The sequence below is a fragment of the Zonotrichia leucophrys genome, chromosome 5 (assembly GCF_028769735.1).
Source record: "Zonotrichia leucophrys gambelii isolate GWCS_2022_RI chromosome 5, RI_Zleu_2.0, whole genome shotgun sequence".
NCBI lineage: Eukaryota > Metazoa > Chordata > Aves > Passeriformes > Passerellidae > Zonotrichia > Zonotrichia leucophrys.
The window spans coordinates 31,434,703-31,462,615 of record NC_088175.1 but is presented as its reverse complement, the minus strand read 5'-3'; the positions used below and the strand labels follow the sequence as shown (position 1 = coordinate 31,462,615).

The 27,913-nt window shown below is 40.9% G+C and overlaps 1 protein-coding gene across 4 annotated transcripts; it reads right to left on the bottom strand.

Annotated features, from left to right (window-relative positions):
• Positions 1-27,907, bottom strand: LOC135448091 (cytosolic phospholipase A2 epsilon-like). 4 transcript variants are annotated; one of them, XM_064713581.1, is made up of 22 exons: positions 27,828-27,907; positions 26,096-26,196; positions 25,477-25,779; positions 23,883-23,955; positions 16,234-16,370; positions 15,798-15,929; positions 15,409-15,449; positions 14,540-14,582; positions 13,910-13,973; positions 12,397-12,557; positions 12,095-12,187; positions 11,539-11,576; positions 10,724-10,880; positions 10,126-10,262; positions 8,109-8,331; positions 6,342-6,456; positions 5,523-5,660; positions 4,584-4,691; positions 3,296-3,487; positions 2,659-2,825; positions 1,133-1,316; positions 1-307 (listed from the first exon to the last, which is right to left on the bottom strand). In XM_064713581.1, the coding sequence occupies exons 3-22, from the start codon at positions 25,501-25,503 to the stop codon at positions 69-71; spliced, it is 2,469 nt and encodes an 822-aa protein (XP_064569651.1). In that variant the 5' UTR covers positions 25,504-25,779; positions 26,096-26,196; positions 27,828-27,907; the 3' UTR covers positions 1-68. The 4 variants fall into 4 exon arrangements, with proteins under 4 accessions (XP_064569651.1, XP_064569655.1, XP_064569652.1 ...); XM_064713585.1 differs by having other exon boundaries at positions 25,477-25,584; XM_064713582.1 differs by having other exon boundaries at positions 25,477-25,799; positions 27,828-27,899.
• Between the last annotated feature and the right edge of the window lie 6 nt (positions 27,908-27,913).

Genomic DNA, 27,913 nt, shown 5'->3' with positions numbered 1-27,913 from the left:
AATGGTGAAGTATTTATCACAGGTATGCTGTGTTGGTAAATGCTTAGTAAGGGACAGGGAAGTGCTGTTCAAGCAGAGGGCTGTGCCTGTGGTGCTGGCTGGCTCAGGGCTTGTTTCTTCCGTGCCACAGCCATGCGCAAGGCCTGAAGAATCATGTTCTCGTTGTTCATTATGTTGTAATTAGCCAGCTTCAGAAGCTTGTTGAAATCTTCTGCTTTCAGCGAGACCTCCCTGGTTGAGTATGGAGAGGAGAAACTGGAGATATCAACTTTGCCCTGTTCCATTTCAGCAGCAGTACGTGTCATGCCTGTCAAGGGAAAAAAAAAGGAATGTGTCTGTATAGTCCCACAGAAATACCATAATTTGATAGGTCAATAATAATTAGGGAGAGATCATAGATGCAGTTACTATGAAGATAAGTACAGTGCTATGATCTCTGAGAAATCTGCTTCCGAACAAAGCCTATTGGAATAAAACAAGTGTCATTTCCATTGCAATCAGCACCATCTACTGGCCACATCATTTTGTGAGGTCACCACTGCTCAAGACCTACCATGCAGGTTCTTTGGTACAGCACAAACTGAAAGGAATACAGATATATGGGACAAGACGAAGCAGAATATTGGTTGGCTTGGACATCATCTTAAAAGCAAAGTCTCCATCTCAAATACTAATCCAGAAGGACACTTTATGTATGATTGCTTTGATATTCCAGCATATTAAATCAGCATCTTAAATGGCCTAAATAGTAGGCATAGTGGCCCTTCACAGAACCATTCTATACTGTGATTCTCACCTAGATCTGAGTGTCATAAAACCACACATAATTTGAAAAATATACTTTGTTCTATTCACTAAAGTAAACTCTCAGAAATTGCAAAGGGAGATTAGTTTCCATTCTTCTAGTTGAGGAACACATTTCTTCTATTCCCTGAATTGCACCAAGATACAAATAAAAATATGCACAAGACTTCACCAGATTTTGCAAACAATTTGAATAGTCCCATTTTGCAATCTATTCACTTGTTTGAACAAGCAAACAAAGGGAGGCTCTGTTGGGTTGAGGGAAAAACACCCAGGGAGTGGGGATGTTCCTTGAGTCAATAAAGTTACCTGGGTACTGTTAACTTACCAGGTGCTACATATTTTTGAAAAGTGTCATTCACTAATGGAAAATAAAGCAGCAGAGGAGCTCCTGGGGTGTCTGCACCATCAAACATGTAGCACTCTTTCAGGTTCTTCTCATCATCTGTCAGTCCAATGCAGGGAAATGGAATTTCCTGCTCTGCAAAGTATTTGCAAGCCTGCTCCAGGGGCTGGTCAACAGCAGCAGCACAAGGAACAGAAAAAAGAGCAAAGATCAGACTGCTGCCAAAGCCCAGCAGTTCATGCAAAGTTGCACGAAACAGACTGAGAATCAGACAGCAGAAATAACACGGACACATGCAGGCCCAAGGACTGCTATTCAGTTGCCTGAGGAACCATTTGGAAATAGTCTTCCAAGAAAACACCTAATATCAAGATGGCAAAGAGAGTTTAAACCTGTACTAAGGCACATCTCTAAAATGAGAATATGATGTAGAAACAGAACAGATAAATTCAAAACACTTTACAGACCATTAATTAAATGAGAACTGAGTGAGAAAAAATATGCCTCTAAGCAAAACTATATTTGCAGTCTAAGGCAGTAGGAGTCCCAGTCCCATTATCTGCTTATATAGCAGGATAAATTGTGCATTGACCTCAGTAAACTTTAGCAGGGTTTTAAGACCAATCTACCCATGTCTATAGCTTTGAATTTTAGAAATAACATGAGACTTTCAAATAACATGCTCTAGACCTCAAAATATAGCGCTAAAAACATTCATCAGAAAGCCCATTTGTGGTGACCAACTTTGTTAAAATATCTAACAAAATGTATCACTTCATTTTGAATTAAGTATTTCCAAAAGATTTCAGACTATAAGAAAGAAATATAGTTGAAGATATTATCATTTCCACTCAAGTACAAAAGCAAGTATTTTTCATGTGTAATTGCACCATTTAAATGTTTTCCACTTGAAAAACTGACAGAACATTCACCAGTGAACTTTGTGGTTAAATACTAAATACTGCTTTCAAAATGTATATAACCATCTTAACCAAATTAGGTATCTGCAAGAGCAGTAAATGCTCAAGTCCACCATTTAGGGAGAAAAAATGTATTTATTAAAAAAGATAAAATAGACATGAAGAAACCCATTACTCACTAGGCTGTTCCTGATAGAAAATCAACATTAAAATAAAAAAGGAAGAAAAAACTCATGCATTTATAAGCAAAATGCAGATTAAATTCAGCACTTGAATCACAGACATTTCCCAACTATATTTGTGATGTTAAATATTATATATAAAACCATAATAAACATTGCAGCAAGGCTTTCTTAACTTCCCTTTGCCTGTTTGCATTTCACTGGTGAAGAACTTAGTGATATTTCAAAAGTAATTTGAGAAAAATACACATATTTGCCTCTCTAGAAATTTCCATTCTTTTTCCAAGGTTTGAAAACAGCATGTTACTAAATTCCACTAAGTTCCATGTTTCATAGACACCTGTTTGAAAGTAGCGGAAAGCACAGCAAAAGCTGTTGTGAAAGAAAATCAGTTTAGACTTCTCACCAATATCTGTGATCCGCCTGTGTAATTTAAGTGTATGATGACGTCCACCTTCCGCTCTGGTCTCAGAAGGGGTGGGTAACTGGTTTCAAAGAAGAAAGCTGCATCCACCAGCTCCAGGTGTTCTGAGTTGCCTCTCAGGTCATTGGGAGAGGTGTCTAGCAAAGTGTCTAAAGAATAGAAGATTCGGAGCTTTTAGCAAACTGCAAAAATACGTCTGTCAAGTTAGAAGGCAAAAGGAAGGTGAGCTTCCCTCCCACCCAAGATTTTCCTTTTGTGCTAGAGCAGGTAGCATGCAGCAATCCTAAAGCTCCTTCAGCCTCTCCACTCACATTTTGTTGTGTTTCTAAACGCATGAACTGCACTGAAACCTATACAGATGTTGCCTTATATGCAGAGCCCCATCCTAGGAATTTTTATTCCTGTAAGGACTTTGAGTACCCAAGGACTAAATAATTGAACATTTGTGTTACTGAAAGTGAAAGGTGTGGGTGGTTCCTTCATTCTCCCTCTTCTCAGTGAGCACTAACAGGAAACCACAAAACCCACTCAGTTCTCTTCGGGACATGCAAACACCCCACTAATTCCCAGCCCCTGTGCCTGCCCCAATGAGATTTGTAGGCAGGGGAGCCATCCACACCTTTCCATTTTGTGAACTGTTCATGCTGGATGTACTCATTGTGCATCTGGAAGCCCCTTAGGAAGTTGTGGTACTTGGAGACGGCGGGGCGATCCGTCAGGATGTCCCGGAGCGTCGTGGAGAGGCCGCTCGTAGGAGTGAAAACACACGTGGCCATCTCATACGGCTTCTCAGGCAGGTCTGGCTGCTCCTCTGCAGATACACAGCATAAATGGCATGAAAGTGAATTATAACCATAATTAAGCAGAGGCTAGACACAAAGAGGAGAAAGGGTCACTGGATCTTCTGTAATCGTGTGTTCACAGCTCAGCATTGCATAATTTTTCCTGTGACCTGCTGTGAGTTTCAGTAAATTTTGTGACAAAAGTATAAACTTGTGTTTTCTAAACTCTGGTTGATTACACATGGCAAAAGGAATATGTTTCTCATAAAATAATATGATATTGGTACACACTGAAGTAATTCACTTTTCCAAGCATACAACAAACAGGGAAAATAATTTTATTAATACATTTTAAGGGATTACTGCTTTTATGTTAAATATTAAATTTAAAGTTTATTTTGAAAAGCATAGAAAAATTTCAGCATTTTAATTTCTAACTAAATATTTTTACTTTTAAAAACATAGATTGTTCTATTTGGTTCAGTTGTGGACACCTGAATTCAACAAAACTTGCAAATTATTTATATAAACTCAAACATAAGGCTTTGGGGATATTTTATGAAAACATAGTCCACAGAAATGTGGCCCAAGTCTATTCACTGACTTTGCTTGAATTTTGTTATGAAGATGCTCATGAGTATTTCCAAGGAGTGGTCTTTCAGCATGGAGCTGCTTCTCTCAGCTGCTGTAAGAGCTCCACCACATTGAACTTGTTTGTTGTCTACCAAGTCTTTCAGATTTTGAGGGAGGGATGTGTGTGGGCAAGGAGATATTGAAACGAACAATCAAGCTTCTTTCTGGCTAACAAATAGATTACATGAGGCTTTGACACAAGTATTTCTTTTCCAGCTTTTTAAGGACAACTCTTTAGAGACCACCATATGTGTCCATCCCTATCTCCTTTATATCCAGGCCTGTCTGATGGTGCTTTTCCTTCTTGTCACAGTCTCACTATCTAAGCAAAGAAAGCACTGATTATTCAGTAAAATCAAATAACATCATTTTTCTGGTATATCCCATATCCAGAGTCTGAGAGAAACAGGATGACAGAAAAGCTCAAAAAATGGGAAATGTGAATACAGTTGCCCTTTTTAGAGCGGTCTGTAGGAAAGTATTTTGGTTTACCTATTTCAGTCACTTTGTCCTGGGTCCACCTGTGCCAGAAGTCTTCTGAGTTGTCAGCTGCATGCCAGGCATCCAAGAGATTTTTGGAGAAGATACTACTCCACATTCCTAGAAAGTCAGAGAGGTATAATAAGCAGTGCAGATGTAAACACAAGTTCTTTTAAAACTGCCTTCTGCTCCTTCCCCAGCTCTTCTCTAACTTGTTCAAATTTCTATTCAATTTTTGTGTAAGTTCATAATCTGTTTCAGTGGTAGACTCCAAATGCAAACTTATTTAGGCAAACTTATTTCAGAAAAAAAGTCCAAGTGTTTTCCCTCTCACCATGTTTTACCTGCAAATATTTTTTAATTCCATTTTCATGTTCCTATTTTCAATTCCTTTTTCCTTTCATAAAGAAATATTTTTCAGACAGCTCCTTGTATGATTGTCCTCTTTTTCACCCCACTGATTTCTTTACAACATTTTATTTGGCTTCCAGAGAGTATCATAGATTTTCAATTTTGAAAAGTTTTTGCAAGCTACAGGAAATGATGATGCCTCAAAAGCACTCACAAAGTTGCATGACAACTTCTTTGCCATTTTAGTTTATTTTTCTCTTAGACCTTATGATAAAACCCCATTTGCTGGCACGGGCAGTTGAATGAGTCTCAGGAAACATAGAATCATAGAGTATCCTGAGTTGGAAGAGATCTGCAAGGATCATCCTGGCCCTGCCTAGGACAACCCCAAGAATCACACCCTGTGCCTGAGAACACTGTCCAAACTCTTTTTGAGCTCAGGCAGGCTTGGTGCTGTGACCACTTCCCTGGGGAGCCTTTCAGCTGACTCACCCAGTGCCTCTGCTGCCTATGCTGACAGCAGCAGGTTTCTGGGAACGAGTTCCTGAATCGTTGATGTTTCTATTAAAATCTTGTCACTCCCCCAGGTTGGTGAGTTACCTTGCATGAAGCAGATTCGTGACTCAGGGATCCTCTTCATCAAGCGGCCCATGAAGAACTCACTGCCAAAATCCTCGGCGCGAATGAAGGCGCCGTATTTCAGGAAGCCCACCTCGTACGGCGTGAACTCCACCCACTCTGCCAACACACGCACCAAGGTTAGCTCCACTATAGAAAACAGCCCGGCTGCCAGGTTTGGAATAAGCCTCTCAGACACTGGCTCTCATAAGAGAATGGACTCAGCACGTGTCCTGAGCAAACCCTGCCAACAGCTGCTGCTGAACCAGCTATCACACTGTCCCTAGGTTTGTGGAAGAACTATGTCAGGGCTGGAGAAAATTCAAATTCTTCTTTATATTTAGTCAGTACAAAGTTTGCTCATGGAAGGTGGACTAGAACTCACAATGACTTCCATTGCCTTTAGCCAGCTATGAGAAACAGAGTAACAGAATAGCTTGGATAGGAAGGACTTCAAAGATCGTATAGTTCCCATCATGGACCAGAACATATACTCAGCAAACTTAAAGGTCTAGTGAATTATTTTCTTGAAGAATTAATATAATCTCTGAGACTTTGTCACAGACTTATGTTGTGTTATTAGTCTGAAGTTAATACCTGAAAATAGACAATCGCATGCCAAGAGATCTTACAAAATATTGAACTCTTGACATGTACCATGCCCAGTTACTCATTACATATCTGAACACTGCTTCTCTGGGCTTGGAGTGAGAATTTAAAACAATTCATCATTATTTACTGTATCCCCACAGTGTATCTCCCTGGGTGAAAATATAGCTCTTTTTACAATTGAAACATTACCTCTGAAATCTTTGGTGGCAACTTTGTCCTTGACATTAAGGGCAAGGTAGATGGGCAGTGGGTTCTGACCTTGGTTCACTGCCTGACGTTGATCAGAAAGTCTGTGGTGGCTTTTCTGGATTTGAAAAAAACCCCAAAGAGTTGGCTTATAATCAGTTCCTCAAAAACATCAGAAACATCAGCTTATAAAGACGAAGACATCATTTTCCTGAATTTGCTCCTAAATTTACTTCCATGTGCTTGAATAACAGAGGACAAGAAAGCAGGAACAACTTCTGTTAAGATAACCGGCCATGTTCAGCTTTCAGTACACAATGACAGCAGTGAATCACTTCACATTCTGTTCTAGCTTTGTATGGTTAAATGTAAGTTAGAATATACTGCATATCTGGGTAATTCAGCTGTTATCATATACTTCATCTGTTAATGATAAGAGTTCTTCAAGGCAGCACATTAATGACCCTTCTAATCAAGATTTCTTTTTTTAAATACTATATTGAAAGTTAAAATCCACAGAGGAAAAGTCCTTGAGCTGTCTAATACTAAGAACTTATACAGGAAATGGAGGTTTTGAGTATACTTCAGCCAAATTAAGTTCTAGCAAATTTTGCTATGTAGCACTGAGGCTGGAATCACTGTGTGGAATATTATATGAAATGAGAGTATTTAATCTTATCTGTTTCATCTAGACAAATTCTCCATGTGTTGGAGAATTTTGCTCAGACCTGGCTTGAAGGAAAAAAGGCCATGAAAATATACAGCTGATGGAAAAGTAAAAGGCATCTGTGAGGAGCAATTTCTCAAAGCCTGTTTCTGTAAATAATAAGGTTCTCAGGCACATTTTTATAAACAGCAGGGTTCTCAGGCAGTTTTCTCATAACAGGTGACTATCTTTGGATGTTTTGGGAAAGTAAAAGTAAGTTTTTTGAACCACTCATATCAGGGTGAGAACACAAATCTTGGTTTCAATAACAAACCACAGGTATTGAAAACAAAAGGAGGGATTAATGTTTAAATCTGTGACCTATGATGAGCTCGGATTTTGCAATATGTATGAGCTTAATTAACACTGTTATAAAAGGTGACTGATTGAATCAATAAATTGGAGCTCAATGCTGATCAATTAGGATGGGTCGTCTCCCTTCACTTCAATAACCATGTTTACATAATTTTGAAAATTTTTTCAAAAAAAAACTGTCAAACTTTTTTCCAGATATCATCAGTCTGGAGAAAGTTTGGAAAGCTTTTGCTTGTATCGTTGCAATAAAATTAGAAATTGAAGATCCTGGGAGATCAAATTCAAAATAGCTGAAAGGCACCCACTGTAGCTAATATATCTCACCAGCTCTGGATTTATATACTTTCTTATCACTAAGTCACAAACTACTGAACATAATGGGTACATCTGCAGTACAATCAAGTTAAGATTGCACCTTGTGCAAATATTGCAGCAGTGGAGAGATAAAAGCATAGGGCCGTAAAAACCACCTAAGAACCTTAAAAATTTCTTGCACAGCAGTAGTGTAAATCAGCATTATGCTTACTTTTGAGCTAGTCCAAGCATTTCTGGCACATTCCATCACACTTCAGGCTCCAGTGTAGACATACACTCTGCCTCCAAGATATTAATGTAAATAATTGGTGTTCTGCCTATGCACCAAGTACAGTGTTACTGACCAGGTGTCTCTTCCTAGGGCTCTAGTTTCTTGCAATGGTTGTAAATATTAAGTCAACAACTTTATGAGAAGAAAGATGTATAGACATTACCCCATCATTTAACATGGCTTCAATCATGAGCCCCCACAGATCAATAAAAGATGTTTTATGTCCTGCTTGGGTCCTTTGGCTCAGCTCTCTGTAATAATTCCTCAGACTTTTCAAGCAAAAAGCCCCCATCTTGCACTTGGCTGCTTGCTTCCGTGCTTCAATAATTACTTCCCCAAGATCCTTACGTGACCATTCAGCATCTTCATATAGTTTTGTCATTGTCCTGCAGACAGGAAACACAATGGAATGCAGGGAGACATTAACAAGATGCTTTTGAAACTCAAAGAAAAACTTGTAGAGTTTTGGATGCATATAATTTTATCTTTTAGTTACTCCTCTCTTTGAGTTTACTTTGAGCAGAAATGAAAGTCTAAAGGCAACCAGAGGAAAATCACTTAATCTGAGATACAACACAAGAGCTGTCAATGCTGTTTCTGTCAAACAGTAGATAACAATGAAAGATCATTTTCTATAGGATTAAGGATGTTTAACTTCCAATAAAGTCTCCTCTTTTGGTTAGGGATGGATCACTGTGGTGGTTTGACCAGGAAGAAGTGGGAATTCTGGGAAGCTGTGGTCAAACCAATGAAGGTTTTGAGTTTGAGACTGGCAGCTGGTGTAGCCAGTGGAGTTTGGACACACCTCCGAGAATACACAGGGGTTAAAAGCAGGGCTTTGGCCTTGGGAGGCTCTCTTGGGACGTCGCGGCGAAGAGGTCAGATCACCCTCCCCTGTCCAGTCGCTGCTGCTGGGCAGGGGAGGGGCAGCCACGTGGTAGGCCCGGGGCCTGGACAGAGATGGGGGTGAGAAGGCCCTCAAGGATGGAAGGGTGGAGGAGCCCCAAGAGACATCGGGCAGCCATTCCCCCCCCCAGGAGGGAGAGAGAGGGAGAGTCGGCGAGACGGAATGTGATAGCAGCCGGCCCAGGAGGAGAAAGGGGGGAGAAGGGTGCAGCCCGGCCGGCCGCAGCAGCAGCACGTGTGGGAGTATCATCGTTCCGGGACAGACAGAGACTGAAAGTTTTAACCCCTTTCTTTCATGATTGGGGCCTTGCAAAAAATGCTAATCCTCCTCGAAGCTGAATAAGAAGGGAGATGAGAGATGAGATGAGACAAGGACCTGGCCCGAAGAACGTGGAGATGATTGAATGGGGAGAGATGATTTGGAGTGGCCTTTTGGCTGGACTTTTCTTGTGGCCATGGACTCAGTCGTTCCTGTGACACAGACTGCACTTAGGGGGAAGCAGTGGCTCAGAACCAGGAGGGTTCACCGTGAGGACCCCCCGGCCCCAGGGGGTTGGAAAAATATGGGGGGGACAGATGTCCCAAAGCAGAGACTGTGCCTTTTTGGAGTGAGACAAGGCATCCTTGAAAGACAACCCTAAAAGCAGCTCTGGTCCATGCGTCAGTGGTGAGAGCACTGGGCATGGAAGGAAGATGTCACAAGCGGCAAAAGGACTCTTTTTCCGGGCGGTGCCGAAGTGACATGGAAGCACACGAGGTTTCAGTGTGTTTCCAGGGGAAGCCTATGGAACAAGAAGGACTCCTTTCCTCTTCATGAACTGCAGTTTGAGTATACTAAAGTGTGGGGCCAAGGCTGGGCAGTTGGTGATTTGGGAGAATGTATCGGATTGGGAAAGTCAGGTAGTGGGGAGGAGGAAAGTGGTTTTCGTAAGGTTTTCAATTTTTTTTTCTTTTCCTTATGGTCTTTCCCTATTTTCCTGTAGTTTAAGTAATAAAGTGTTCTTTATGTTCAAGCTAAAGCCTGTTTTGCTTATTCCTGGTCACATCTCACAGCAGACACCAGGGTGAGGGCATTTTCATGGGGGCACTGGCTCTGTGCCAGGCTCAAACCATGACAATCACGATGCTCAATAATTCTTTCATAGGTGACTCATGGCCCAAAGATGGAAGCAATAACTCAATTCATCACTTTTACCCTTTCTGAAACCACGACAGAACATAGGCTTTTCTTAACACAACAAGATACAAACAACAGTATCAAAATGATTCCTCACCATGTTGTGCCAGATGAACCACTGATGTATGAAATACAATCCAGAACACGCAACTTTTGGAGACCCAAAATGCTGCCATACATGGCAGTGAGGGCTCTTATGCCACACCCTGCAGTGGTCACAGCCACTATAGGCACCTGTTTGACACAAAAAAGAGCAGAAAGTATAGATTTTTAGGCATTAAGGCACAAATAATGTCAAAAGATTACAGAAATGCAAAAGCAGCATCCAGACACTTGTAAGATAAAACACATAAATTAAGAGAGAAAGCAACATTTCTCTATACTGTACATCCCTGTGGGATAAACTAGGTCTTGGCACTTCAGAGAGCATTTTTAAGAAATGCAAACTAAACTATTGGTTTGAAATGCCTTCAACTAATTCACTTGTAAGCTGAGTGGAAACAGAGAATTTGCTCATCTAAACAGACAGTTGAACTCTCTAGCTGAGACCACACTGGTGGCAAAGTGCGCTGGAGAATGAGCTGATGTTAACAATCCTCACTCCTTATCCAGATGGAGGTAAAAAAATCATCCCTCATCTCCAGCTTGAGGGAAAGGAGAGAGAAAAATCCCCAAAAGTGCCGTTAACTAGTTACCTCATGCTCTTGCAGATCTTCCTCCAGATGAAGAACGTCCTTTAGTGCAGCAGCAACTACCTTCTTTCGGTTTTTCAGGAAATTCTGTTCATCTGTGCAGAGGTCAAACCCCAGGCGAGCATCAAGGTTTCTTGGTCTGAAACACAGACCCTGAGTCCTGAGACCAGGGCACAGATATTGCTGTATTATTAGTCACTGTGGACAACTCCAGCTGTGCTTGTGCGTGTTTACAAACCAGTTTGTGGACAGCATAATGTAATAAATGGGGAAAAACAGCACCACAGACAGGCCTCTGCTAATTGCTGTGGCTGAAAATGAGAATGTAAATAGGAAGGCAAAGCAAATCATGACACTATTATGGTGTCTACTACAGACTTCTGGTTTTATTTGCTCATATAATTTATTTTTCAAGTTTCAGTAGTGCTGCCATGCATCCTGTAACTAGATACAGGCACTGCAGCTGTGATATTAGAGAAATGGCTACCATGCCTTGAAGTTATTTTGTTTGCATAATTCAGAAATGTGATTTCTTTGTGGAGCTGCTTTCTCCATCTTTTGGCACAGTAGTGCACACAAATCAAGACCTCTTGCTGAGATGCGCTAGCAGCTTGGAAATTTGGAGGACAGGGGACCCATTATTTAATTTGCCATCAATTAAAAAGGAGAACCTCACAAATAAAAGCCTACAACCCATGATGAACTCACAATCTGCTGCCATCTGAGCCTGCATTGACCCCCACTGATTTCAAATGAGCTTTGTGTAGGAGCAGATGTTCCCCAGTTACAGAATCAGGTCTTGCTGGAGGCTCACTTACCATTCATTTGCCTTTGTGTACAAGTCAATTGTCCTGTCCTGAAAATTGCAATACAAACAGTGTAAGCAAGCTCAGGTTGTTACTCCTGCCCCTCCCTCCCCCACTCCACCTAGGGCCTGACTTTCACTATCTTTGAATTCAGCAATGTGGCTGGAGAATCTGGCCAGCAATGGTCTGGACTGTGAGAGACCTTCACAAGTTCCAGCACAATTTGGGTTGAATAAAAGTAAGCCATCCACCCAGGCTAGGTGGGCTTAGGGCTCTTCAGCTTCGCATTGTTTAATATTCATTATTTGGGAAGGTTGTTGAAAGCTGGGCATCTGAACCGTACACATATGGATGATCTCTATTTTATCTTCTACTTCAGGCATTCACTTTGCAAATATAAGAACAGAAGAAAAAGTAACTGTTGCATTGTTGCAGAGTGACTGTCATTCACACCTTACACGACAGCATGCTGTGTCTGACAGGAACTGAATCATTGAGCTCTAAGACTAACTATCCACCGAACTGAGTGGTGTTGGGCTGTTTTCTGCTAGGAAAGACTTATTCTCACCTCTCCTATTGATATTTTCTCTTGTATAGGAAGCGAGTTCAGAGGTAGAGTCACAGATTCATTCATATCCCTTTCATTTTGACTTGATATAGACTGGAAAAAGAGTTAAGACAAAAATAAACAAGTTACTGATTTGACCAAAAAAAAACAAAAAAAAAAAAAGGGAGAGGAAGAAGATAAAAGCAGTCTCTCCTGTCTCACATACATGCACTAACCAACTCCCAGCACACACAGATCTGCACACGCACTCAGCTCTTGGAGGCCCCCAGTGAGAGAGCTCCATGTCAGTGGCGCTCACGTACCCTGCTGAGGCGTCTGCGCCGCGGCAGAGCCACAGTGAGCGCCGACTGGTTGTACTTGATGTAGTGGAACCTGGCCGGGGACGTGGGGCACAGGCAGGAGCTCAGCGTGTGCGTCTGGGTTCCTTCATACGACCCGTCCACAGTCAGTGCAAACTTTCTCTCTGAAGCAAAGGTGTTCAAAATTAAGCTCTTCAAAAATAGTGGATAATTTGTTTGCACAGTAATGTAATGTATGTTTTCCTAAAGTAACAACATCAATTTGATACCCAAATTACAGGAAGAATAAGTAGACTGATTTATCTGAGGGTTTTAGAGATGGTGTACAGAACGTGTCATATAGTGACTATTGCTACAGCACCACTGCACTTCCAAATACATGTGATAGCAGATACTACGGCTTTGTTCATTAGGTAATGATTTACAATAATAGTTTGGGGGGACACTCTTCTGAAAGTCTGAAATGTGCAAAATACCTTATTATTACACCAGAATAATGTAGTAATATTATATGCTATCTTATTGCTGAAATACTTTGTAAATTTTGGACTTTTGGGAGAAACGTGGTTTTTTAATCAGACTACAGTTCTCTTTGATATCAGTTAAATCTCAGTCCCTCTATCATGTTTCTCTTTCCTTCAACCTGTAATATTTCTCTTTTAAATATTTCTAGCACTTAAATAATGTCTGATGGTTTTTTCCTTTCATACCAAAAGCATCTGATAGCTCTGTTGCAGTAATAAAAAAATAGCCTTTGTATAGAAAGATATCAATCCACAAGGTTCAAGGTGAAATATATTCTGTAAAGCTACACACTCCAAAGTATATAGTCAGCCTTCAAAAGAATTACCTCACTTAAACATTTTCAGCCACATCTAGCAAACTTTTTCTCTGAACTCAACTGGATCATCCAGACGCTTAAGCAGTGTGCTGGATTGGGGTCATCATGAGATGTTAGAAGAAGATAGTTGAAAATTTGAGTAGGAGGCACACAGCTCCACAAGTATGGGCTTGACATGGCAGTGATACACTGCTTTAAGTGTTCAGTACATGTCTTTCTCAATATACTGTGTCTTGTGTTTCACCCAGTGGCATGTCTTATGTTGTTACACCTTAAGTATTCTATCAAGTTAGGAGGTAAAAGAGGCCCAATTCTCATTCTGCCCATTACTTTGTCCCAGAATCCAGAGACAACAGGAGTTACTTCAAGTTTAGGCCCCAAAAAACTTCAATTCCTTGCACAAATGCTTTGGAAAATTGTAAATATCTGACAAGGTGTGGCTAAAGAGGAAAATATTTTGTGGGGAAATTAGACCACATGCTCATGTCACCAAATTCAGGAATAATCAGTATATTTTTGTTCAACTACAACCATCTCCACAGGCCACTGGCATCAGTGAGATTTTGTGTTGCATCCTAAATAATTTTAAGACCAGGATATTCAAGTGTGGAACACGGAGTGCTTCTGCCACTAAGTGGCAACCTGATTTGCTCTGTAAGTCAGTGAAAGGCTCACCCATAGTGTCCTTCCTCAGCCTGCCATCGTTCACCTGCACGTCCAAACAGGAAACCTCACGGGACTGTGAGAGACAACAGGGCAAGAGACAAAGGCATTCACTGTCAGCAGAGCTCGACCTCATCCACTACACTCGACCCATGCCCACAGGGCCTTGGGGCACAGACCTCAGGGGAGAGGGGGTGCCAGCCTGTAAACCCACTGCCAGGTCTAGGGAGATGGGATTGGACATCCCCATAGGAAATAACAATGCACAGAGATGAGGAAAGAGAAGGGATCTGCTCGCTCTGCCTGCAGGAATGGCCCTGCAAGGGCCTCAGGAGGATCAGCCACGGGAGAAGGCTCTCCAAACAGGGTGCCCAGCTCTCCCCAGGCAGAGGGAGGGATGTCATACCCCCGAGCCCAGCTCAGTTTAGGCAGAGGTAAGCACTCACAGTCTTCACTGCTCTAATCTCTTCCCAGCACGAACTGGGACCACATGGGACAGCCAATGCCAACACCAGCTTTAGTCTGTGTGTGTTGCACTTGGTCAATGCCTCCATGCCATCACAATGGCCTGGTACCTTTAACACCAGCTTTGCAACAAGCATTCCCATACAGAAGGGAAAAGGATTATGAAATAAAAATTACCACTAGAACTCCATTAGTAATAATGTTTTCAGGAGGATCTGGACTGAAAGACAAAATGGAAAACAATCAATTCAAAACCAGAACATTCTTATTTTTCTCTTTTACTGACTCTTCTTTAAGCATTACTTCATTATCTTTTAAAGATAAAGTCCATCTTTGTATAGGCAGCGCAGATAAACAGAATCAGAAATTCCACATGCATATTCAATCCAATTTGCCTCACAGGTTAGTCTGAATTTTGCAACATTTTTGGACATCCACCAAACAGCGAAGTTCCTCAGTGTATTAGAGAGGATAATTTTCTGGCACACTGAAGACAATGTACACAGGTGGCATAATCACACTGTTGACCAAAATTGTTCAGTTCAAACTGTAGAATCAGAGCTAAAAAGTTAATGAATTCATCCAACATGTCATAAAAAAGGGAGGGAAATACCATTTGCCTTAAAAATCAGCAGCACAAGGACTGATCTATGTGTTTATTCTCTCTATAAACTATACAGTCAGCAAAGAAACAGAAAAAAATGTAGTTATGACAGAGCAAACATCTGGGATCCCACAGTAAAGAGGGGAAACTTAAAACTTCCTCCTATGTAGAACATGCCTTTGAGCTTGATGAACAGCTGCCATCAGGGATATCTCTATGCTCCCACTAGCACCTGTGCTTGCTTCTCTGTGTGTCTGGATGCCCAGAGTAGATGCATGCATACCAGGCACCATCATGCATTCTTTCTTCATTAAACACTCTACCCAAAGTTACCTTCTGTTCTATTCAGATGTTGGGAGTGTTAGGGGACTGCAAGTGTGAACTAATTTGTAGCAGTACCCCTGTGTTTCCATCTTACACTTCCAGCTTTTGTCTTACACACCTGCTCTCCATTGTGAATTCAACCTCCAGCTCCTCTTTTCCCTGCAAAAGAAAATTAAGGTAATCACGACAGCTTGGTATCCTGTGGAGAGAGATACCCTACAGGAATCTGTGTCCTTCAGGGGTCTCTATAAACCTTTTGTTGCTTCACATGCCACAGACCTAATTTTCTTCATGTTGTACCTGTTATACTTCTAGTATCATATACTCCTAGTATCATATCCACTAATTTAGCTGTCTCCTAGTGTAGGCCTTGCAGGACAAATGGAATCCATACTGCAGGGCCTCTTGGTGACTGCTCCCCCCTGCTCTCTCTTGGCATGTTCTCCACACAAGCATATTCTCACCTGACCACACCCTCTTTACTTTGTCTTTGAATTTTATCCATACCTGTGGATTCAGCTGGAAACTTAGTTGAATGTTTTCTCCCAGCTGGATTTTGGAGACATCAAAGAAAACAGTGAGGAGATGGTCATCTTCAGTTACTTTATCCTCATCACAAACTTTAAGCTCCAGAATGTTCTGGGGAAAAAAAATGAATAAATATGAAGGGTTTAACAAATATAACATGCTACAGATATTTCATTTTAGCAGAAGAACCTTGGGAAGGAATGAAAAAACAGAAATATTGCAGTTGCTTTCAGTGTACTCTATTGACTGTGTGGGCAGATACAGTCTTAGCAAATCATCAAAATATAAATAAGTACAGTAAGAGAGTGTGGATACTGCACAAAGGATCTCAGAAGGACCTGCAGAGGTGAAGGACTATATGGTGTGCTTGATATCTGGTAAGAATAGCTGTTGGAGGTGTCTGGAGCAGTCTTACCTTAACCTGGCTCTGAATGGTGAAGTGGAAGGTCTCATCCCATGTTGGGTTCTTGCTGTTCTGGACAGTCTTGGTGCGGAACTGCTGCACTGAAGCTGTTGGCAGTCTCAGGCTCACATAGCAATCAGACTGACTTACTGTTGAAGACAGGAAAAGCAGGAAAGCAATGGTCCAATGCAACAATCTAGTCCCCTGTAAGGTAGGCATTTTTAATCTCTGTACACAAAGCAATACATAGAATTCAGGCCTGGCACTAGCTAAGATACCAGCAAGCTGCTGCTGGAAAACCATCTTGCTTTACTATTGTGGAGGCCTGTAAGTGTGTTCTTCTTAAGAACTACTATTTTATAAGTCCTGTGGAAAAAAAAAAACCCATTCAAAATACTCAGTTGTGTTTCTGAAGAGCCATCCATACACACAGGGGCAAACACAGAGTAGCCTCACAGGGCTGGCCACCATGGACATTAGCAGCTGTGACAGGGGCTGCACATGGACAGAGCCTAACTCTTACACACGGGACTTCCACAGGCAAGCATGAACATGCCTTTCTATGTCCGGAGTAGGTCTGGCTGTAAGTTCTGTCTTGTCTACTACCTGAGCATCCTTTCTTTCCTCTAGGACCTCTGGCTGCCAGCGCAGAGGAGGCAAGACTTGTTTCACTTAAGGTTCCCATGAAGACAATTTTTTGTCACAGAAGGCACATCTTTTACCAAGGCTCCTGATTTCAGTCTGCTTTTTTCCCTTATGAAAGTTAAAAAAGGAAATACTCAGCAACAGAATTTTTCAAGAAAATATAAAAAAAACTTCAAGAAAAGAAGATTAATCACTTGTGGAGAAGAAAATATTGGATTTAAGCTTCTCTGAAGATTACAGGAAAGGCATTGAAATGTCAGTTTGATGGATGACATTTGCTTTGAGAAGCAGCTGTACTGGGGCAGAGTTTTCATCAATAAAGCTGTGTTTAAAAAATGTATTGCCTAATGTCACTATTTTCACCTACATCTCTGTGCCTCAGCCAGAGTGGCAAAGGTATTTGCAACACTTCGTGTCCAGGTGGAAGCTTGTCTGTTCTTCCCAGCCCAGACAGAGCTGACGTTGCTTCTTTGCACAAAATTGCATTGCTCTGCTGTTTCCATCTGGGGCATGTACAGGTCGTAAAGTTCACCTGTAATTTTAATATTTCCAGATGTAGCGAGGGCAGCTTCAGTGTTTTTATTTTCCTTTCTCTGCTGAAGTGGCCACTTGTAAAGCGCAGCTTCCCACCTGAACTCCACGTAGGAGCTTTTAGTTGGAAGGAGTGGTTAGCAGCAGTCTGCAGGGCTTGCATCATCAACAAGCACTTTCATTCTGAGGTCAGAATAATCTACTGGAAAATATATTTGTCATCATTATTAGGAAATAAAAAAGCAAGCGTGAATCATTAGATTAACGATCTTGTGGACCCACACTCAAAAGTCAGGGATGGTCTCCCTACAGAACATGATCTTTTAGTTACGGACACCAACCTACACAAGTGCCAAAGATAGCACGGGGAGCATTGCCATAAATGCCAGTCCCATTAGTAGATTTATATTTCCTCTTCTTGTGATACCACATACTCAGGCATTCCTGCCATCACATAGCAGACACGCCTTCATCTGAACAGCATCTGAATAGGCCTAACTCCTGTCACCCTTCATTTTACTATCAGACTTGACTTTGGGAAATGAAAAATAATTTACTTGACCCATACTTGACTCCCTATGTGTACCTCACTAATTAACAAAATCGGCCTTTTTTCTGTCCCTGATTTCTCTGAGGCTTAAGTCATCTTTTCTGAGTAACTCTGAAGGAAAGAAGAGTAACTTTGACTGATGAAATAGTTTTTGTATCTATTAAGATATTTGATTTCTAAAAACACCATCAAAACATATAGCAATCAGCTGAGCTTCTAGTAATTCTAATAGCTCCCAAAATTCTGTTTGCATAAGGAAATGTCCCTAGAAAAATCTTTTTTGGCACTTGGGAAGCCCTGACTTATATTAGCACAGATTGCTGTTGGCTCATGTCACCACTAGGAGAAGGATCAGAAGGATCCAAATGGGTAAGTCTATGGGTAAACCAAAGTTTATTTCATTGGCATTTCCCAATTAGTAACACATGTTCTGATTTCATCTGTTGCAAAGAACGCAGTAGTATTTTGAAACTCCATCAATTATTTCTTGTTTGTAAGTGGTCACTGTCTGCTACTGCACTGTATCATCTGCCTTTGAGAAACAACTACCTGTCAGACAGCAGAGCCCTGGCTTCTCATTTAATCTCTGACTTTCTCTGGGAGATTTCTGACAGCCACTAAAGAAGCGTGCTTCCCTCTTCCCATGTGCAAAATGCATTTGGTGATCCCCTTTGCACTTCAGAAGTGTCTCTATAACCTAATTACCTCTTGTTTATAATTTATTTTCCAGCTGTTAAGAGGAAGGCATTTACAACACCCAGAAAATTTTTTACACACATTGGACACCTCAGGCTGGTGCTCTGCCTGACCACCTCCAGTTATAAGCAGGTGTGTGAGAAATGGCACTCCACAGCCTGTCCTGTGCCCTGCCTGGTGGGTCTCACTGCAATATCCCTCTGCCTTTGCATGCACACACACAAGGCTCACACTGCCAGCCACGTGCCAGCAAACCCCCACCACCCTGTGCGTCAGCCTGACCAACACCTAACTACAGCAACCGAGCTCTGACAGGATGCACACAGCACAGCATCACACCAGGGGCCTCTCGGGTCCCTCCCCTCCACCATGACACATTAACAGCTGTCAAACATGCTTGGGATGGCAGCCATGGTATTCCTGTGGGGCAATATCCGGCCAAAAGAAGGTGTGGCAGCAGGTATTTATGAAAGCATGGTCTCCTCGTCCAGTTATTACACTAAGTGTCTAATTATCTTCCAGGATAATAGCAGGCAGGACTGGATCTTAATTGTGTGTAGGAAGCATTGCAACAACGTGACCCATGCTAAAAAACACCACAGCCACAGCCCCATGCTGCATCCCAAACAGCAGGACACCCACACATCTGGCTCAAGCTGAAATCTCATCTGCCTCATCGAGAGCTCAAATTTAAGCAGGGCTCAACCAAACGTTTTCTTTTTAATTACATCTCCTTTTTTAATGTTAACAGCTGCAAGCTTCAGCCCATCTGTAATCTGGGCAGAAGCCTCAAGCATCCTTCTCCTTATGGACTGCCTTTAGCCCCTCACTCTTTCTGGGAGGTAGATTTTTCATGATACTTAAGGTTTAGTTTTTTCTGATTGTGCTGCTAAAAGGACCTGAACCAAGAATGTGGTCTCAAACCCTGTTTTTGCCCAGAACATCTCCTTGACCTGTTCTCCCTGCACTTGGATCCAGTCAAATCACAAAATATAAGCTATCAATACCAAGGGAGAGGAGCATTTTTCTTCTTTTTCTCCCACTTCATAGCTGAGTAGGTACCTGGCTAAGGGCAGGGGGACAAGTCAGCAGCACTGTCTTCCAGAGGGCAAAATACTAGATAATTGATGGCATTGAAACTTTTAATACTGTCTTTTAAATAGGAATGTGGGCTACTTCTGTGGCCTTCCAGAAGGCAATTTACAGGCAGACTTATCAGAATTTGTTCTGTCCAAGGAGATCAGTTCCTAGCCCCAGGAAGCATTCAGTGTTCATCTTCTGATTGGTAAACTTCAAGAAAAAGCTTTCACACTTTCTCCCACCCTCCCCTTAACTCTGGGTGGAGCACTCTACAAGCATCCCTAAAACTGTACTTATGTAAGATCATTTACATCCCTCTTTTAAACACTCCTTTGTTGAGATTTTGCTAAACAACCTTGCTTGTTTGTCTTTATCACGCCACATCCTCTGATTTTATAATCATATTTCATGCAGCACCTAGAACAATGGGCTGCTAGTGTGTAGTTGCCAGTGCTTAAATGGTGAAATAACAATGAAACAATAACAACAGTGCAAGAGCAGAACACCAGAGGAAGTCTACGTGTTCCTGCAATAAATATCATGGTAGAACACAGTTCCTCAAACAATAATGTATTTTACATACTATAATTTTTCCTGGATCTCAAGGGACTTTAACATGAATTGATCTCATATGTGGCAGAATTGCTACTGCAATTCTGTAAAAAAGTTTTGTTTAAAATATAAAATATGGTTAATCGTTTGATAAAATATAGTACCCAAATTTGTCTTATATAAAAGAAATCCAAAACTTGAAGTTTCCAAAATTAAAAAGCATAGTTAAAATAAAAACCTATAAAAGTTTAGAAAAATATAATTTTCTTACTAAGAAAATAATGAATAATATTTTAAACTCTATACTGGTCAAGGTCCATTTAGCCAAGGACCCACATTCAATGTCCACTGAGGGGTCTTGGGTGTTTTCAGGAAGCAGAGAACGATGGCTTAAAATTCCTCACCTTAGCATCCCCATGCAGTAGCCTACTTTCACATTGTTTAACCCTTAACACTTTGTTTCTTTGCTTTTCCATTTGTTAACTCCACTTAAAGACTTAATTTCTCTGCAGCATCTTGGTTTTTAGTCCCCTTGCCCACTTTTTTGGGGGAAGGACCTTTGGTCTTATCAAGGATGGACATCATGCCTCACATTTATAAATGCGTGTCTAAGGACAGTGTAAGAGAGAAAACACAATTTACTGCTCTCTCAGTCCTCACATTTTAAGATATAGAGACTTCCTGAGCCTACTTTAACTGGATTTTCTTTTTTCTTCTATGAACTTGTCCAGACTCTGCCTGCAACCTGCATAAGCTTTGGCATTCGTGATGCTCTGCCATGGGGAACTCCCATGTTGAACCACATGCTGTAAAAGCCAGGTCCTCCTGTTTGTCCTGGAGCTATCGTGGTTGCCCAAGGTGATCTTGAAATCTGCAAAATCTCAGGAGACAAAGCTGTGTATTTCAGGGTGGGTTGGACTGGTGCACATCCAAGGCTTACCCCATTAGGGAATCAGGATGCTTGCGGAGGACACACCCAGATCTGGGAACTGGCAAGCAATCACAGGTCCAGGAATATCAAGAAGCCCAATGGGCCTGATGAGCTTGTGGGTGTGCTCAGTGAGAAAGGGGAACGTAAAGAACACAAACAAGGCACTAAATTCACATGTGTTATTAATGATATCAGATATGCATTAATACACAAGTGGAAATTTGTGTTATAAATTACACACTAAGGGATCAGTGGGAAGGGTGCACTAAAAAGATTCGGGGTTTAAAAAACAGAAGGAAACCCTTTAAATTGTCTTAGTTAAAAATACTCTCTTATGCACTGAACTCCTATTAAATGTTTTTTACTATCTATTCCATAAGAAATGGTAGTGAGGTTTTGAGATTCTCTTGTTATGGATTAATTTCCCATCTCTATTACCTGGAAAACAGAGCAGATAGACCAATAATAAAGTTAACCTGCAGTACCAGGTTGGGAGACCTTTTAAGCACTAGATGAGTATTAAATGAAGTGATCTGAAAACTCTACAGAAACCTAGTGCAAGGTTAGGCACAATTGGCAAGAGATAGAAGAAGCCAATTTAAAATGTCAAAAATAAGTAAGGTAAATCAAAAGTAGGTGACATTTGCAATCTTGCTCTATCTATAAAACTTTGCAAGAAAGAGAAAGTAATAAAAACAGGGCTGAGAAAATGTAGAATGAGAAAGTGTTAAGAAAATGGTCCTATGAGAAGTCCACTTTGCTGGTGATGGAGGACATGTGCTTCTGAGTTTGTAAGACTGCATCAAGCTAATCTCTAGAGAATTGTAAAGATGACTGAATCAACTCAAAAATACTCCCCTGGTTTTACACAAATCAGCAAAATTTTGTTTGCATTTTTTTATCTCAAGGCTCCCATTTTGCTGCTTCTCTGTGAAAGTCCTATAAAGTTATGGACATGCAATTTGCATTAGCTTTTACATTGTCAGAAAAGCTAAGCAGAGGTTAAATTAATCCATTTAAGCTTTTGAAATATAGGTTTATTTTATATTATAAAGAACCTGTCATTGAACTCAGTGACTTCTGTATGTCTGGCTGCATAGAAAATATGTCCTCAAACAGTTTAAATGCAAATCTTTCTAATAAATACAGCTAAAAATCTTCACACTGAGTAAAATTAAATGTTACTGGAAATAAGCAGCTGTCAGTGAAAACTAGATTTAACATTTAAATATATAAGCAAGGCAGTGCTCCCTGACTGGTATGATTTTCTTTTCCTACACAATGAACATCCACAACAAATATTCACCTTTTGCAAACGTGTGTCCTCGGTTTTTTGTGCAAAATTTTTTCCCCTCCAAAATCATCTCTCACACAAACTTCTCCCTTAGAAAGCTGTATGGGGGGGGTGGGACATGGCTTGGACTGGGAAGCAGAAAAGGCTGAGCATTTCACTCCCTGTCCCATGCCCTAGAAATTTTCTAATATTGAATAGCAAACCATCAAAACAAAATAAAGTCCATTCTGAAAAAAAAAATCAGCTTAAGGATGAAAATGAAAAGCATTGATCTAGATGAGAAAAAGGTTGAAAGGAATGTTGGTAAGCTCATTGTCATGCAGACCTCTTAATAGAACATAATTATATAAGGGAGATATCTAAGCGTTGCAATTTTTCCACACCTCTTTTTTCAGCTCAGTGTCTATGTTTGTACATTCAAATAGATTTTATCTGTAGGAAAGTATTTTTCTCCAGACTATAACTGAGCTTCAAATATGCTTTCCATGCTGTAGAAGTGATCTAGTCAGAAGGCTCATATGGATTCTTATTCCCCATACGTTTATCAACAACAAAGCATCTTACTGCTCTTCACTAAAAATCAAAGTGAAAAACTCCACTTCACATATCTTTGGTCTCTGTACAAACTGTTGCAGAACTTGAAGCAAATAATACTGGAAAGGCACAAAAACATCTTGGCCTGGATCTTTTTAATTGAACAACTTTAGCTTGGTCCTGCTTATATAGAAATTTTCTGCATTCCGACCTTTCTATGTGTATAAATGAACAGATGCAAGACAATCAGCCCTCTTCTCAGATAGGAGGAGGTGGGTGTCATTCAAGCCATTTTTTCTAATGTTTCGCTGTCGAGATATTTATGGACCATTAATAAATATTTGCATAACTGTAAATCCTGGGCAGTTTGTAAAAGTTTTTAAGAATAGAAAAAGCTGACTATGAGCCATGCCTATTGCTGAATGAAATTTGATAATCCATAAGAGGTGTCAAGTGTGCAGTTCTGAGCTCACATCAAATATTCTTTGATAAGCCCAGGGTTACACAGGGTGGACATTTCTGTAAAAAGGAACCATGGAAAGTTCTTATTGCAATCTTTCCTGTGAATAAAAGAACATTTATTTGCAGATTAAGATGTGAAATATTTTATGCAATCTATGCAAACATGTTCTGCATTACAACTGGTGGCTAGACTTCAGTGTTATATGGACAAAGTTATAAGAAAAACAATGTCTTCTAACTGTGTTGTCTCATCTTCAGCATACCAGGATCATACATCCTCTATCTCTCTCCTTTTAAATGCAGTCTCTAGTGTTTGTGACACTTGATATATTCAGAGTAGTTTTACAAGCACGAGGATGCTCCAGGGGTATAGCCAAGATACTCACACAAGTCTGCTTTCCTGGCATTTTTCATCTGTATGATTTTTACAGTGAGCAAGTTGCATGGAGACGGTTCTGTCTGTTGAAAAGCACACAAAACGCATGCGATGAGAATGCAAAAAGGAAGAACAGAAGTATAGCATGAGACAGAATTGAATTAGTGTTTCAGTTCCAAGCAACAAAAACATTTCGGAAAGGTTCCTCCTTGTGCATTGCTTTCTTCCCAGAAGGTTTGTAGCCAAGTGTGACCACAGACCAGACCTCTGACATCCTCCCTTGTCCATTCTGAGAACGCTTGTGGTAAACCTTCAGCTTGAGGTATCTGACTCTTACAACCCAATCTCATAGAAAGGGGTGATAAAGAACCTTGCTGTGTTATTAATACAGCTGACACACATCTTGGTCTGAGAAAATTCACAGGATGTCATATACATCCATTATATTTCACAACAAACAGCAAACAATCTAGCAGGGCAGGAATTAGTAACGATATCATGGTGTAATGATGCTGCACATCAGTTGATTTATAGCTACATAATTACATTCTTATGTCTGATATAGAGACAAAAGTGCTGGCTTTTAAAAAATGAGGACTAGAAAGGGCCTTTCAGAGACTATCCCAAACTTGTCAGGAGGAGTGAGTGAAAGGCTCAACTCTGTAGTTAATTCCTTCTCTGTGAATAATTCAGCCCACTCAATCTTCCTTTAAGCAAAGCTCTGAGGAATGTATCAAAGGAAATATTTGCAGCTTTCAGTACTTAAAGGGGGCTTTTAAACAAGAGGGAGAGTAACTTTTTCCACAGCTAGTTATACGATGAGAAGGGATGGTTTTAAACCAAAAAAGATATTTTGATCAGGTATTAGAAAGAAATTCTTTACTGAGAGGTGCTGAGGCACTGGAACACTCTGCCCAGAGGAGTTGTGGGTGCCACATCCCTGGAAGTGCTCAAGGCCAGGTTGGATGGGGCCTTGAGCAGCCTGGAGTAGTGGGTGATATCCCTCCCCCTGGGGCTGAGGTTGGAGCTAGATGATTTTTAAGATTCCTTCCAACCCAAGCCTTTTTATTATTTTGGGAAACCACCAAAACCTAAAGGTGGTTACCAAAAGACACTTAACAAACCTGTGAGGAAACAGCACACTACCTACAGAGCAGGGAGTATCACTGCAACAAATACATAGATCAGTATATAACAGTACATTACCATTCATTCCCTTATGCCCAAAAACTGACACACTTTTTAAGAGAGCTATATTTAACATCTCATATAGTATTAGTTTCCTTACTTTCCCTATGCATTCATTGACATTAGTGATAACTCCTTATTTTTCCTCAGTGCATTGTTTTGCCTAGCCCAGTCAGGTGGAAGCAAAAAGGTATTTTTTTAAATTAATTGGGAATCTTCAAAACAGTAAATTACTACATCAATAAAGTTTTTGCATTCCTGAAGGCCAAAACACAAAGTAGTCACAAAACCCAGTCAGAAGGAAACCCTGCTTTGCTCAGGATAATTCTCAGAGCTGAAGATACAAGAGGTGAAACACCCCCTCGTGGAGCAGGTCCCCTCTGCCCCCAAGGCAGCCTCCTCTTGCCTTTTCTCACCTGGCTCTTGCTGTAGAACAGCCCCATCGTGGTCCTTTCCAGTCGCAGCCAGGTGTGAAACGTGCTAGTGGATGGGCCCGAAGGAGCCTCCGGCAGGCAGCTCCTGTGCTTTAAGCGGCCAGGAGCCGGCAGGCAGGTGTGTGAGTGCCTGACTCAGCGCAGCCTCACCCCGCCACCGCCACCTGAGCAATCCCGGCTCCTCCTCCTCTTCCTCATCCTCTCTGCCCGGGAGCGGAGCGCGGGGTGCGCACCTGCACCACAGCCCCTGCCTCTGGCGCTGCAGAAGGAAGGTCTCTGCACTTACTGTGAGGGGAAAATGAAGACTGAAAAGTGATTTTCCCTTCAAGGTTACAGGCACTGAGCAAATGGTTTACACTTTTAAGCATCCTCATCACTTTTTGGAGGAGGCCACAATGCTCTTGCCCACAGGTGAGCTGTCAACCTGCAGTCCCTTGTGGGGTAGTGACTGGCAGCAGCCAGGGACCAGGACTTTGGCCAAGGGCATCCAAACAGACCAATGTGCATACAAAAGCCTTTTTATAGCTTTCATTGCTTTTAGGGAGTCTGTGTTCTTTGCTTAAAGACACATATGAAAGAAATTTTGTAATCTCCATCTTACCTTCCATTTTGCTCTGTTCAGGCAGTAAATTGTCTTTCAGCCAGGCAGATGTTGCAGTGACAAATACTGCATGAAAAAATTCCCCAAATAACCTGTGGAACCTGTGAGAAAGTTTCCCTTGTAAAAAAAAGCTTTAAAAACTCACTTACTTTCTCAGACATGTTGTTACTTTGTGCATCTGAATTAAGATGCTTCTGTGAGCAACCTCTAAGAGAATATATTTGGGAGGATGAAATAAATGTTGAAATCAATATTAATCACTCCTCACGCTGTCACATACTGTTTATGTCTTCACACTTATAAGACTTCACTGCACAGGACACTACACAGCATGTGAGGTGGTCCCTGCCTCATTGAGGAAGTAGACAAAATTAGTACACAAGAAGTAAAAAAATGGGAGTTTGGATTTTGGTTTTGTCTTTTTAAAATCATCCTTGCTATTGTAAAAATTAACAGATCAATCAATTCCAAAATAATCTCATTTCACTTTGCAATGAATTGAGAACCCATTGATAAAGGTAACTTCAATGACATGACATAATTTTATTTTCTAAAATATTTGGCACTTTAATACATTCTAACCTAAGAACTAGATGTCACCCAGACAAATTTTGAACACATTAAGAATGGGTAACTAACAGATCACAGAAGCAGGAGTAAAAGTAAGTCAACCCAAAAGGAAAATATTCCTAGAGAGATGGCAAAAGCTCGATTACAAGCCTGCATGTTTTTATCAGTCATCCTGAATATCTTGAAATTAACAATTTTATATTTATATATATAAAAACAATCACTATTAGTACTCTGTTTCAAAAAGACAATATTGAAACGCTGGGGAAACTGAAGAGCTTGAGAGTAGTAGGAACTCTCAGAGAGGGAAAAGCAGATTTCGTGTCAGCCAGCAGGACACAAAGAAAAGCAGCATTAATCAGTTTCAGCCCACATATTGCACTTTCCTGGCTTTTTTCCATCCTGTTGTTGAGCAAGTTTCCCCTGTAAAACAGACTGAAACATCCTCCATCCTACTTTGTTTCATTTCCAGCAAAAAGGTCTAGGAAACCATGAGAGTAAACTGAAAGATATCTCTAGAAAGAACCCAGAAGCATCCCATGAACTAACTATTCTATTGTACTGAAGCAGAACCACAATTACAGCTGCCTTACACTTGGAGGGACAATAATCTAGATTTAAACTTACAATATTGTACCTGAAATCAGGGTTACACTGTGCTCTTTCAAGAGTTTCAGGTATATGAACATAATGAACGTGCTCATAATTGAAAAACATTGCCCTCTCATTCTCCCCCTCCACCCAAAAGGCTCTTAGATGGCCCATCAGCTGGTTATGTTTTTAGGAATAAATCAAATAATCATTTTCTACTGTTCATTATCTAGAACTTCATTCTATACGAGAATTGTTGTTTCTGATGATTGTCAAGACTATCCTGATCTCAACACTAACTCTGCCCTGCTGACTGTCTGAACTTCCTCACAACAGTGGAAATCTTTTATTAACAAAAGGAAGCTAATCCAGAATATTTTCTGAGCTCCTGTGACTAATCTCTTCGTGAATCACAGCTCCACAGTGCAAGGCTGATGTTGTGAAAGACTGAGCTTGTGATCTGCCTGTTAGAGAGCTGTGAGAGGAGTCTTGGCAACTACCGTCTGCAAAGACCATTTTCCTGTAAGTGTTGTTATCATATTGTTGTTATGATATATCTAGAGTCCCATACCTTGTGGGTGGTTTTCTCACAAGTAGCTCTTCGCAGCAGTGTTGTTCCTGCTTCTTCGTCAGGGCTCCTCCAAGGCTCTCCCTGAC